At 48.1% G+C, this 14,801-nt stretch overlaps 1 protein-coding gene across 2 annotated transcripts in view; it reads right to left on the bottom strand.

The window, feature by feature from the left end:
- Positions 1-14,801, bottom strand: part of Ano6 (anoctamin 6) — a 190,321-nt gene that overhangs the window by 174,032 nt on the left and 1,488 nt on the right. Inside the window, exon 1 of one of the 2 annotated variants that reach the window (XM_013505697.1) lies at positions 2,385-2,497. The exons of the other annotated variant lie outside the window; for it this stretch is intronic. Within the exon in view, the coding sequence (XP_013361151.1) occupies positions 2,385-2,469 (85 nt within the window). The 5' untranslated portion in view covers positions 2,470-2,497. Of the gene's footprint in view, positions 1-2,384; positions 2,498-14,801 lie in introns of those variants that run through there. 2 annotated transcript variants of the gene reach the window in all.

Raw genomic sequence — 14,801 nt, 5'->3', positions numbered from 1 at the left:
AAAAAAAAAAAAAAAAAAAAAAAACCAGCTACAGAGCGGAACAGAACTACAGCTGGCATTATTAAATCTCCAGATAGACAGGCGGGTCTTTATCAGAACCTGCCACAGGCAGGAGGCAGGAAGCACAGCAATGGATTAGGACTTTATTTCCAGGCATGAGGGCAATTAGGAGACGCTAACAGCAAACAGGAAGATAAAGCTAAAGCAACTGGTGCCCTCGGTTCCTCAGACAGTGGAAGCTGAGAAAGGATGAGGCAGGGGCTGGGGAATTTAGCTCAGTGGCACAGCGCCTGCCTGGCAAGCGCAAGGTCGTGAGTTCGATTCCTGATACCGGAAAAACAAACAAACAAACAAAAAAAGGATGAGACAAACTCCTGATACTGAAACACTAGGTTAATGCAGAACTGTTCTTTAAATAACAGTTCTCGGGGCTGGAGATTTAGCTCAGTGGCACAGCGCCTGCCTGGCAAGCGCGAGGTTGTGAGTTCCATTTCCAGTACCGGAAAAACAAAACAAAACAAAAATAAATAAATAACAGTTATTTAATCCTCCCTGCTGTAGCTCGGAGCAGTCTGAGACCGGTGTGGCGCTGAGCCGGGAAGGAGGAACCCGGCACACGCTTGCGGGTGGGGTGGGGGCTGCCAGCCAAAGAGATCCCAGGCAGAGCGGAACCTGCGTTAGCCCAGGCAGCAAGATGACTAACAGGGAAAGCTAACTCAAGAATCCCGAAGAGAAACCAACAGCCGCGTCAGGAACTTCTCAGGCAACTGGGAACACATGTGCGTGGGCAAATATTTTGGAATCTAATCTCTAGGGCCAGAGCTGAATCGCTCTTTCATTTTGCATAGGTCATTCTCGTTTTTTCTGGCCTCAGACATCTCCTGTTATTAACCGAAGCTAATAATAGCGGTTTAAAACATTTTTACCAGTAAAACAACATCCATAAGAGCTGACCTTTTGAAAAAATAAGTGATTATACTTGATGTCCTGCTGCCGAAGGGTCCAGAGCAATCTCCCTCCCGCGTCATGTTCCGCAGTGAAGGACACAGTGCAAAAATGTCAGAATAAACACGCACTTTGCTGTCACCATCCCAGCAAACCAGTTAAAACCTGAAATATTCTAGAGCAAGACGTGAGTTCATCTCCCTCACACATTCCTCCCCAAGTTAAAACACTGGGTAATTTCCTGTTATACAAAAGGCACTGCGTGAACTGCTAAAGAGATACAAAAATAACCAAGACTAAAAAAAAGACTTGACTTTAAGCAGAAATATACTCTCCAGATATTCTTCCAGTTCAACTATATTTAACGCTCCCTGACACCCACGACATGTATAGGTTGCCCTCCAAAAATACATTGCTAAGTGAAAGAAAGCCAGAAGACTTCACACTACATAATTCCATTTCTATGAAGCTTAAGAGAGGCCAAGACAGTTTATAGTTACAGTGATCAAAGCGCTCCGCTCCCCCGGGCTGGTGAAGAGAAGTCAGCCGGAAGGGAAACAAGGTTTAATGCCGTCTGCCTTGTTCTCCACGGTTGGCTATGCATGTGTCTTAAACTTACCAAACTCAACGGTGAACAGTGCACTTTACTGTATATAAAATAGACTTTTAACATGTTAACAAAAAACACCGCTGGACGAATACACATTAGGAATAGAGGGTTCGCACAAAAGCACAGTAGGAGAACAGCAGTACGTCTTCTACTTGAGCTCAATGGCATTTATAAAGAAAAGATTCCCAGGTTGGAAGGAATAATATGCAACAGATAGAAAAACAAATTGATTACATAATCACATTTCCCCGCAGATGCCAGTCCCGTAGGAAAAGATCCCAAACGGAAAATAAGAGAGTTTGTGTACAGTCAATGAAAGCAGAATTTGCATCCATTTCCTTGTGCCCTGAGAACACAAAATAAACTCTGATTTGCATCTCCCCATATTACTCTATTATCGGGGTACCTTGGCTACTCACGGGGAAGCAATTCTAGAGAGGGATTCCGTGGAATCAGGATTGCTCGGGCAAACACCTTGCCAAAGGCTTACTGGAGTCACCCAGGAGGTGACAGGAACTGATTCACACGTCCCCACCCCACGCCCACCACCCCCACCCCCAGGCTGGGTTGTGACTTCAGTCAGTCCGACCGTCCGTCCATCTTCCTCCAGACAGGAAGGTGAGTCACACCCCTCAGCAATCAGGGGAGGACTAGAAAACAAGCTCCCGGCTGAGAATCCAGAAGCCTCTCTCGGATCCCGTCTCCCTGAGGTCTGGGGAGGAAAGGACCGCGTGCAGGGAACAGAATAAAGAAATACTTCTCCTCCCGGGTTAACTCAGAACCTGCACGGAACTGCTGAGGCAATGCTCTCGGCACCCTCTCCCTTCACCGGAGAGAGACGAGTGAACCGGGACACGGAGGAGGACAGGCGCTGGAGGACCCCGTTCTGTCGTCCTCCACCCCAGTGCTAACATCACAGCCGATCCAGCCAGAAACACAGGGGCCCGGACCTTGAGCAAGGGCGCTGCTTCTGGGTGCAGCTGCAGCAGGAAATCAGTATAAACAGTCCCCTGGGGAGAATTCTCCCGGTTCAAATGTGTCATGAGCCTGAAGCGTGTGTGATGCTCTCTACACATTCACCCAACATGCATCTTAGGCCTCCCCGCAGCGATGCTTTTTAAAGAAATCAGCTAAGGCCATGTTATTTTTAGAATTATGAAAACAGCAGCTGCCCTCCTCCCTCCCCCAGCGGGGCCCCTCCCCTCTGACAGCTCCCGGAAGTCTGTGCTGACTGTGCTGTCCTAGGTCCTCTGTGTCTTCTCAATCTTTAAATACAGCCGGGCATGGTGGCCCACGTCTGTAATCCCAGTGCTCGGGAGGCTGAGGCAGGAGGATTGTTGAGAGTTCGAGACCAGCCCGGGCTACAAAGTGAGCTCAAGGCCAGCCTGAACTGCATGGTGAGACCCTGTCTCAAAAAGACCAAAACTAAACTAAACTAAAATAAAATAAACCCAATTTGCCGGGGAAATGCTCGTTTTCTCTGCCAGCCTGCCCATTCCTCGAGGGCAGGGCCATTTCTGTCCTAGTTGAATGCCTAGCGCCTCGCACAATGCCTGGCATACAAAAGGCGCTGAGTAGGTGCTCGATAATGGGCAGAGCTCTGTGTGCACCTTCGTTTTCACTTTAGGTGACTGCTGGTCGTGATCGCCAGCTTGACTGCATGAAGTGGCGTCGTGCCTCTGGGCTGAGGGAGCCTCCAGAGATAACGGACATGCAGGTCCGCAAGCTCACAAGGGAAGACCCGCCTCGCCCGTGAGAGACGCCAGCGAGAGGCCGCAGCCCACACAGAATGAAAGGGGAAGAAGGAAGAAAGAAGGCCGCTCTCTTTTTTTTTTTTTTTCTGTCTTTTTGAGACAAGGTCTCTCTGTGCAGTTTAGGCTGGCCTTGAGCTCACTTTGTAGCCCAGGCTGATCTCAAACTGGCAACGCTCCTCCTGTCTCAGCCTCCCGAGTGCTGGGATTACAGGCGTGCACCACTACCCTTGGCTAGGCTACATTCTTAAATAACAACAAAAAAAAATGTTTTTAAAACAAGCTCCATTCTGCTTAAGCAGGTACACCTTCTGCTACTGCTGTCCCTGCGGACCTCCCGCTCCAGGTTCTTTAGCCTTTCAAGCTGGGAGGGCAGGTGTGCGCCACCCCTCGGGGCAAGCGATTTTCTAAGAAGCTGTGTGTGGGATTTATGAATGTACTCAGTGTCAGCTTGCAGAAAGTTTGTGTTTTGTTTTTTTCTTTTTCCGGCCAAATAAGTCAAAGCTGTGACTGCACTCTGGAAAGTAAGTATCTTGAAGTATCAAACAAGCCACTGGCCACAGTTTTGGCAACTGTAACTCTCAGGAAAACCATGATTACCCTATTGCTAAGAAGCTGTTTGCCCGGCCTGCTCGCCCTCAGAGCCATGAGAGGCCTTTTTGGAAATGTTCACATCGCCTCTGCGATTTGCAGGCTGCCAGGAGCCTGGGAGGGAATCCCGCGCCCAGTGGGCATTAAGTCCTACCAGGCGGAGGTGGGAAGAGGGAGGTGGCCTGCATCGCCTCTCCCCAGGGCACAGAGGCTGAAGCCCCGGACAGGACAAGAGCTGCAATTCTAGGTACCACAACTGAAGGGTGGGACTTCGGTTTTCACTGAGAAAGTCACTTCTCCGAGAAGCTCAAATCTAAAGCAGATATCTTCAACACTACTTTATTTGGGAATAAAAACTGCCCGCTCCCTTCCTGTGCTCACTCACGCAGATGGAATGGAACATCTGGACTCCCCCATGCTGACGTCACCCGGGGGCCGGCCTGCCCTAAGCTCTGGGAAGTGGACGGACACAGGGCCACCCCCACCTTCCAGAACACACAGGGAAAGGCGGACTGCGAGTACCTACTGCAAATGAGGCGGAGACCGTGTCATTTTTATGTCATTAAATTCAAAACAATTCAAATGAGGGCACTAACTTCTTTATGTGCTGTCTTCGCTTTTATTGTTTTACCCTGTGTCATATCCACAGGCTTTCCTCAAACTTTTGAACAATAGTCCATGCACAGGAAATGTTAGCCTCATGGGCAAATTAAACAGGCTAGAATTTTCCCTTTCAAATTAACAAACTAACAGAATAAGTAAAAACTCTATGTCTTTATTAAAGGCTCATACAGTCCGTAGCAAGAATATTATTAATTAGACCTTAACACAAGGATAATTAAAAATCTAAAATTTGCTAAATAAATGATCTTTTTACTACACAACTTCTTTAGTACAAAGGCTGTCAAAGTGTCATCTGATAGCCCATTATAAACTTTATATTCTGCTACTTTTCTTACTAAAATTATATAATCAAATTGATACAATTTTATTATGAAATGTGCCTACTGGAAAAATCATTATTTGGCTGGGCGTGGTGGCTCACACCTGTAATCCCAGCACTTGGGAGGCTGAGGCAGGAGGATCCTTGTGAGTTCAAGACCAGCCTGGGGTACAAAGTGAGCTCAAGGCCAGCCTGAACTGCATAGCGAGATCCTATCTCAAAAAGACACAAACAAAAAAAAAAGAAAAATCATATTTGATTTTGATTACCTCTGTCACTTGCAGTTCTCCACATTTCACTCATTTTCACTACTACTGAGTCGTCAGCTATGGGACAGAACCATCCCTTCTTTGCATACATTAATATAATGCTGTTTGCATATATTAACTTCATAAATGTCATATTCCTGTGAAGTACTACCTCTTATGCATCGTTATTTCTACTACATTTTTCTGAGATGGAAAGCAAGGCTCCAGGGTTGTAAGAACATGCCTGAGAGCAGACCACTACCCCAAATGCTGCTCACTGAGGCAATGGTTCTCAAGGCGCGGTATGAAATGGGGACAGAAAATGACACGACCTGCGTAAGCAGAAGGTACAGCTTTGGGAGAAGGGGGTGGAGTTATCCCCATATGTCCACGCTAAGACGTAAGTGAAAACAGATACTCACAATATTAATAACACTGTCATCATGGAGGGCTTTTAGTGTACCAGGTACCGCACTCCTGTAAAGCAGCAGCTGGACGTGACACTCCTCTGACACCACCCCACTATGCAGCAGGTTCTCACATGAGCCCCATTTTAGAGGCGGGAAAAGCGAGGCTCACCACCAACGTCACGGAGCGGTGAGGGACACGCCAAAATACAAGCGCGCATCTGAACAGCGGTGGGTCTGCGCCTCCGTGCAGAACCAGGCTGGTCTCTCTGATAAACACACCTGGACAGAACTAGGATTACGGACCACAGGAGAGTGACGAGTGATGGGCGGCTGGGGGACGAGGCAAGGGGCTGACTCGGAATACAAGCAAAGGCCACTCGCCAGCACAGAGGTCCACGTCACCCTCCCCACGGCTGCCACATGGGACAGGACTCCAGTCCACACCCCTTGCCAAACAAAGGTGAGGCTGCCTATGTCTGCAGATGGCAGAGATCATCTGCCAGCGGGGAGACTCATCCTCTTAATGGCCACAATAAACACTGCGACGCGCCTTGAGGAAAGGTCACCTGTGCTCAACCTCTGGTATCTACACCTGAGTGGGGGGTTCAGGAGGCGAGGAGGGAGGACCGGCCCCAGCCTGCGGCCTGCGCACCGCCCCCCTCTCCAGACCCAAGTGCACGCGGGTCCCCAGGGCGTCCCCTCCACCTTCCGGGACCGCGCAGGGGTCAGAGAGCCTGAGAAGGCCCCCCTCGGCGACTGAGACAAGGTCCACTTCCAGCAGACACTGCCGACAGGGAGCTGCGGCCGAGCCTGCACACAGGCGTAGAGAGCGAGGGGGTGGAGAAGGAGTCAGACTGCAAAGAGCAGGCCGGCTGCGCTGCCCGTGTCACGGGGCAGTGAACCCCGATCCTCCCAGCCACAGCAGAATCGCGCAGACTCTGACCGCAAGAACTCCACCACCAGGGGCCGGGGACGCGGCTCAGCGGCACGGCGCCTCCCTGGCCAGTGTGGGGTCCTGAGTTCAGTTCCCAGTTCCAAAACAAGAAGTCCACCCATCACCTTTCTTCTGATCTGCAAGACTCTCCAGGCTCAATCTGTAATCCTCATTTGCTTAAATAAATGTCTGCTTTGCTTCCTGTGGACCCAAGGATGCCAGGATGTACAGGGCTCCAGGTCGCATAGGGCTCCAGGACACACAGGGCTCCAGGACACACAGGGCTCCGGGACGCACAGGGCTCCGGGACGCACAGGGCTCCGGGACGCACAGGGCTCCGGGACGCACAGGGCTCCGGGACGCACAGGGCTCCGGGACACACAGGGCTCCGGGACACACAGGGCTCGCATACTCTGCTTAAAACTGACTGACAGCACCCGGAGGACGGGGGAGGCCTCAGGCCACATCGAAGAGCCCGTGAGGAGCCTGCTATGGGTCAGTCCCTGGGGCTTTCGGCAGGACTCCCCGAAAAAGATGATTCCTGCAACTGTGGGAATGAGGAGCGCGCGTGCGCACACACACGCACACACACGCACACAGAATCTCTGGGCAGAACCTTATCTTTAAATATACATGTCCGCAGCACAGCCGCTGTCAGGACCGCCCTCAGCCTGACACTCACCCAGCAGTTCCTGGTGGACAGTGACAGAGCGACATAAGACAGCGCTCACGGCTGAGGGGAAGGCTTAGTGACACGGAAAGTTAAGCACATTGGTTCCCAAGACCACTATTTGTTTTGAGGATTCATATGGTGATGGTGATACTGCCACCGCCACTCACAGATGTCTGAGGGAACAGCCCTCCTTCCCGTCCACACACACCTTAGGTGCTCCCAGCAAGGCATCCACTCAGGGCTAAACAGACTCCGAAAAGCCAGGGCACTGGCCCCAGGGGACAGGCTCAAGGTGAACAGCACAAGGTGCTAGCTGACCAAACACAAGCTGTCTGACTGCAACACTTTCTTTTTGCATTCCTACCACTCTACATCAAGAGCTGACAAAATAAAAAAAAAAAAAAAACCAGAAACCCAGAAATAAAAGAAAAAAAGGCGGTTCCCGGTACCGGAGAAAAACAAAAAAAAAAAAAGAAGAAAAAAGGGCAGATGTGGTGGTGAACATCTGTAATCGCAGCACTTGGGAGGCTGAGGCAGGAGGATCACTGCAAATTGGAGGCCAGCCTGAACTACATAGTAAGTCCAAGGCTAGTCTGAACTCACAGCAAGACCCCGTCTCAGCGGGGCTGGGGATTTAGTTCAGCGGCACAGCACCTGCCTGGCAAGCACGAGGTGGTGAGTTCGATTCCCAGTACCAGAAAAAAAACCAAAAAGACCCCATCTCAAAAAAACAAAACAAACAATTTGTATCACTTAGAAAATGATTTTCGTTTTTTTTGTTTTTTTGTTTTTTCTCAGAAAAAGTACCTTATGCTTTACATAATGGAAACATTCAGGACCTGTTTAATAAGTAATAGAAGGAAATAAAATGATAAAACGAATGCAAATCATCATATGCAAATTATCACCTTAAAAATACAGTGGTTTAAACAAAACACTTTTATACACAGAAAAAAATAGTATTTTGTTTAGAAAACATGCCTAAGATTCTATATCATGACACAAGAAAAGCCTGGCCAAAGCCTACGATTACCTTTCAAACATTTAGCTAGAAGGTCTAAAAACTAATAAAAATTCAATTATGTAAATGATCTTAGAATTTCCTTAAACAATACCTAATTTGCATAATTATATATTGTGAAAGAACATCTATTTACATATCTTTGACCTAGGGCTAAACTACTGCCAAAGTTAAAATAAGATAGAAAAAATAATTTTAAAGACCAATATCTTTTTTCCAATTTCAAGTATCTGCTATTTTAAAATACTGTTGGAAATGGTAGTGTCAATGTCCTAGCATGAGAGCATTAAGTATAAAAGCAACATCTGGACTTCATAAAAGAATCTATTTTCTTTCATTTGTATTTCTGGCTGCTGAATAACTTACTACAGCAAGATCTGTCAGTTAGTATTCAGATGGGTAACCAGGGCAGTAACACAGGCCACGGCTGAAAAGTTGCCTATTAACCCTTCAACTTGTCTTCCACACGAACATTCCCTCTGAAGTGTTCTGGCTGAACGGTATCTGAATTACTCTTTGATCCCTGTCCAAAATATTCTACTGTTGCCGTATTTACTCTGTACTGTAGTTTTCAAACTGGCTGCTTCTTTGAATGGATGTTAATTGGTTTTAGTCCCGGTACTAAAAATACAAAACTAAAATAAAAGCAATAGTATTGTAGTAATAGTAGGGCTAGGGATACACCTCAGCAGTAGTTTGTCTCGCTCTGTTAAAAAAAAAAAGTACTAATAATGACATAGGAATCATTTACTGATTGAATTCCCAAAAATCTCCCTATGTAAGATTTACACATCAGTCCAGCTGTACATTTCCTTTATTGCAGGTAACTGGAAATGTTTTTTGTCCTAAAACTAGCCATTTTGCCCAGATCCATCCCTGAACGCACTCTGTCTAAAGCAGATCAGACAGCTTAAATCATATAGCATGCAAAGCTTCCATGAAAATCTAACAGTCCTATTATAAACGTTTTCCTCCACACCCACTATGAGAAGCATCACGGTAATCCTACCTGGACGCAAAGATGAGCAAGTTAGAGCTTCTTTCAATCTTATGGTGGTTTTTTTGTTATTGTTAAAATGTATAGAATCAGGAACAATACAGAATATAAACTGGTAAGTTTAACAGGAGAAAACCTAAAGTACCAGCTAGAGTGAAAACTTTTATTAAAAGGTAATAAGTTTAATATAGCTTGCCACAAATATCAGTTTAATAGTTCAATACCATTCTTTAATTTAAGGCTACGTTGTGGGAATAATATTTTGTTATCTCCCTTCATGAATGTCAGAATTAAAATCTTATCTCTAAAGGAAATCTCCAGTTTTTGAATTCCTACATTTCTTGGCTTCGAAAAGAAAATAAAAATAAAGGTAGAACAAAGTAATATTGTTATAGGCAACTGAGGTAGACAGAAATATAGGCAGTGAGACAGGGCCAGGCCCTCGAAGGAACCAGTATGAAAGATGCGTATTTGCTGCGGGCCAGACCTCAAGACAAAGGACTAAACAAATGCACCCACATCCTCCCTAGGGATGGACATCAGGGATTGATATTCTAAACAGGTAGCGATCACCTTGAAGAGTCCCTGACCCAGCCCCTTACAGGAAAAGCCCCTGTTCTGTATCCATGCCCGCTTGCTACCTGATTCGCTTCCCCATTTGATCCCTGTTTAATCAATTTTACCTGAACAACTCTTACTGGCTGACCATAGTTTTGTCCATTTTTCCCCTACCTTGGACCCACCTCACCTCGTGGTTTTGCTCTATGAAAGTCCCTAGAAAAGACAGAATCTTGGGTAACCCACTCGGGCCCCCTTCTGTCCCTCTCTTGGACAGAAGCTTTCTTTTCTTTCCCTCAATAAATATATTCTGCTCTTCACCTCCGTTGTTCCTAAAATTCATTCTTCAATCTTAGGAACAGGAACTCATCCCAGATAGCATTCAGGTTGGGAGTTTTTATTTTCCTGTATCAGTGTGACTGCTGGAACACCTCTGGAGAACAGACACACCCCAAGGACAATGAGCTGCCTAAGAGGAGACCGGAAAATCTTTAAGAAAGCAATTATCTGATTCAAAACTACACACGGCAGGTAAATCATGACCACAGGTTTGCAAAGGAAAAGGAAAGCTTTACAAAAAGAGCAAGACCGCCCTGCCAAATGAGAGGAACTTCCAGATCACTGGCTTTGCTTTTTTGTTTTTAACTCTCATCCGCTTGGCAGAGAACATACAGGGTACACGCAGTAGGTGTGTAACACACAGGCCCCCGTCACAGTGGGTAAGGCAAAGCAGTTTCAGGGTTTATTTCTGGGGAAATTATTGTGCCTTTAGGAGTCATCGATGTTCCACTTCCTTGCCCCATTTCCTCAACTGTCTTCTCTGCCTTCCTGGGCTGGCTCGGGTACCGCCTCTGCAGAGCTGTCCTGGATTCCCTAAAGCAAGGTGAACGCCCCCTGGTTGGTACCACTGTGTGCCACGCTTCCCCCAGCACCCCCCATCACGGCAATCATCACACTGCAGCAATTACCCCTCCCTACCTGCTTCCCCACTAGATAGTGAGGTAGTGCGGGTCGGGGGTGCAGCATGCACCAGCGTCCGATAGAACAAGCACACACCACATTTTTCACACAGATAGCTGAGACTATCTCACAGTATCACTGAAAAAGAGCATTCTACCAGGGCTGTAAAACCGCAAAGCATTACGTTAAACAAACTGTTCCGAAAAAATAAATCACTCACTCCTCAACAGTGACTCGCTTGGCTCTTACAGGAGCACGCTCCCAGACACAGCTTAAAACCCAAAGCGCCTGTCCTCAGGAAGCTAACATTTCAGAGGAGGGTGAGGAAAAGACACAATTCTTAAAAAATTTTTCTCAATGGAATGCCTCTAATTGGGGCACTCTGCATGATTTCTAGAAGACACAACTGGTCTAGACCGTTACCAAGTTCCCAAGGAATTTATACTCCAATCGTAGAGATAGGAAGTTCACAGATAACAACAAAAGACAAAATACAGGATGAAGAACCTTGTCAGAGAACCAAGAGATCAGGACTGCGTCCGCCCGCTGTGTGCCTCGGACCAAAGGATCAATATTAAGCTTCCAGGTCTGTGACCGGCTTGGAAGGTGCAACCACCGAGAAGGTGAGGCTGAGGTTACCATGACAGGACGTCTGAGCCCGCCGCAGGGAGAAAACTATAAGAGCTGCTGGACCCACAAAGCACTGTCCCGTCCCGCGCCACTTTCCCTCTAATTACGTGTTTAAGGGCTGCGCTCTGCCTGCCAGGACCGGATGCTTAGAGATGCTGCCTCACTGGGAAGCCGTCAGACCTAGTCCGCTCCGCACCTGTGGCCACTACCCACACTGCTAAGTCTAACTCCTGGAGAGGCTAGCCTAACACCTTTCCCACTCCACTTTACAATACGACGGGGGGAGAGCTTTCCAGAAGCAAATCCGATCCTCTCCGCTCTCCGTGGAGCTACTCAATCTCACACAGGATAAAACCCCGCATCCTCACGAAGTGTGGAGGAAACCTCACGGCGTCACCCCTTCCCGGCCCTCCCAGGCTGCGCCTGCCCTCTCCCCGATCCGGGGCAGCGCGGAGGAGCTCCAGACCCTGGCTGGCCTTTGCGCAGCTACCGCCCCGCAAGCTCTCCGGTGGAGCTCTCTCCCAGGGCCTCCCTCGGCTCTGTGCCCTCCTCCGCAACACATACTCCACACGTTCCAGGGACCCCTCCTCCTGAAACACGGGGACACAACCCACACGGTTTTAAACGGTCCCACACCTGGCACAGCACCTAGGCCTGCGCCGGGCAAGGACGGAGTGCTCCGTTAACACTGACGAAGTGACACTGGGCATAGGGCCTGACCTGCGGGTGATCAAATATGAAGAGTACTAAGACGGAATAGAGGTGCCACGGGAAGTCAAGTCTGCCTGAAACAGGAGGGTCACAGGGAGCCACAGGGACAACGCAGAGCCACACCTGGGCCACCAGCATCACCTGTCTCCTCCTAAGAACCTAAGCATCGTGTCGGATGTGGCGGCGCGTGCCTGTAATCCCAGCACTCAGGAGGCTGCGGCAGGATCATTGCGAGTTCGAGACCAGCCTGGGCTACAAAGTCAGCTCAAGGCCAGTGTGAACTTCACAGGGACAGCCTGTCTCAAAAAAAAAAAAAAAAAAAAAAAAAACCACGAGTGGTGTGTATCAGAGTAAGCTCTGCAGAAATAGCATGGGACCCACACATTCAACCATCTAACAGCCAAACTAGGATCCCAAAACAAGCAACCAACCCCCGCATAAAACCCTCCCGCCTGAAAGCCCTGATGATGTCCTGGATAGCTAGCTCCCTTTTTTGAAACTTTTCTTAACAAAGTGTGAACCACAGGGAACGCAAGAAACAAAATGAAACAGCACACTAAATCTGATTTCTCCATTCTGCCACAGAAGACGCTCCTATCACCTCTTACCTGGACAGGAAGAGATGCTGAATCAAATCGCTGACAAACTGGGGCTGGCGGGGGAAGCGCTAGGGACATCGCAACCAACAACACTTTCCAGGGGCTGGGGATTTAGCTCAGCGGCAGAAGCGCCTGCCTGGCAAGTGCAAGGTCGTGAGTTCGGTTCCCGGTACCGGAGAAAACCAAAAAACCAAAAAAAAAAAAAAAAACCTTTCCGCCACCAGGCAGGGTGGCGAACAACCCCCTTCCAGGGTCTGGAATAGTAATGTGGGGTCTCTACCAGTAAACCAGGGACCACGAGCCGTGGATGTCCTCGCTTCTGCTTAGATGTAACTTCTGCGGTTGGTTTCTGAGGCTGATTAGAAAATAAGGGGCCTTTCACAAAAATGCTCCATGCCAACAGCTTAGCTCATTAGCAGACCTTCTTAGCCATCCTTTCTGGTGGCCACGAGTTATGCAAACAAGGAAAATACCATGGTGAAACTTAACATCTTTGATTCTTGTTTGGGTTTTCCCAAAAAGAAGGTAACCAGGAGGCTTAGGTACTGAAGAGTTTCAGGAGTAAGCAAAACACACTGCTTTAAAAGCCCCAGCTCCTAGGGGCTGGGGATTTAGCTCAGCGGCAACGCGCCTGCCTGGCAAGTGCAAGGTCGTGAGTTCGGTTCCTGGTACCGGAGAAAAACCAAAAAAAAAAAAAAAAGAAAAAACCAAACAAATAAAAGCCCTAGCTCCTGGTCTACAAGAAAGTACACTTCCACGTAAGCATATAAAGTATCTCCAGGACAATCAGGGAGGACAGCTAGTTGGAAAAACTTTGCTTTTTGTGTCCTGCAAATCTGTGCACGATAATGTCGCGTTATACCTGGAAACCTGTCAAAATACCCCCTGCTCTAAATTATAAAGTTAATATTTAGGAGGGATTTCACTGAGCATTTGAGCGGGTTTTAAACTACTATACAACTACCGGAACAAGTCCTAGTAGAAATATATTAGTCAACTGCATTAACATTACAAAACCAGAGGCAGAGGTCAAAATTATTAAATTTCAGCAGTCTCCCTTCCCATACTTGGAAATCTTTTGTAATAATTTTGTAATAGGCTGTCAGCCTACCTCCAGTAACCATTAAAAAGGCTTATTATTTTATAACAACATAAGCTTGCAATCGGCACGGACAAATATTGTCTGATGTAAAAATCACTGTAACTCGCATCAAATGTGCATTTTCAAAAAGAACCAAAAATTGCTGACGTCTACTTAAATGTGTGTCACTTGACAGGAATATGTTGAGTTAACCGATTAGTAGGAAGTTGGGCTGGGGATTTAGCTCAGCGGCAAAGTGCCTGCCTGGCAAGCGCAAGGTCGTGAGTTCAGTTCCCGGTACCGGAGAAAAACCAAAAACAGAAACAAGAATCCCGATTGCTAGGAAGTTTCCATACAAATAGCTTCTGGAGGGCGGGGGAGGAGGCATATCTATACGTACACCGACTCGAACAGGCATGCATTACCTCTGTAATTAAAAAGAGTTCAGTGCTCGCAGTGAATTTTATCAACAGAAAAACAGAGACTACACCAAATCAGTTTTTCTTTCCAAACTGAGATCTGTTGATGGTACAGCGTAAGAAATAAACGTTAGAGCCTCTTGCTCAAGCCAATTTCCATTTAAACAGCGACCTCTCCCTTTGACACCAACATTTTCCTGGGGAACTCCTGGCGCTAATTTTACCGTCATTTTTGAAAGTTTGCTCCTATGGGTTGTGTATTTTACGTAGTTGGGATTTGCTACCTGATCTTGCTAAATACTAGCGGCACACGTTCTCCGGCCGCCAGGGATCAGGTGGGAAAAGCACTGAACTGCAGAGATCACGCAAGACGGAAAAGCTGGGGCTGGAGGCGCGCAGCTGCAGATCCCTTGGGCGTCGGTGTCCTCCGCACCGCCCGCCACCTTCACGCAAGTGGGCACCCGGCGAGCGGCTCCGCCAGGCGGGGGGTGACCCCCTCCGCCCGCCTGGGCCGCGGACCACAAGAAATGTGCCCATTTCTTCTGGCTCAAGTCATCGGGCCAAGAAATGTGAAAGGAGCAGAAGCCACACCCAAGTCCTCAAACGAAGTTAGTGCTGCGGTCGGGAGGCCGGAGCGGGGCTCTCGGACGCGCGGGACCGACGCCGCGGCGGGAGGAGGAGACGGGTGCGGGCTCCGCGAGACGGGTGCGCCCCGCAGGC

Source organism: Chinchilla lanigera, unplaced genomic scaffold (assembly GCF_000276665.1).
Source record: "Chinchilla lanigera isolate Chin_1 unplaced genomic scaffold, ChiLan1.0 scaffold00099, whole genome shotgun sequence".
NCBI classification, from domain to species: domain Eukaryota; kingdom Metazoa; phylum Chordata; class Mammalia; order Rodentia; family Chinchillidae; genus Chinchilla; species Chinchilla lanigera.
Note: the sequence above shows the minus strand (reverse complement) of the source record. Positions and strands in the feature narration are given on the sequence as shown.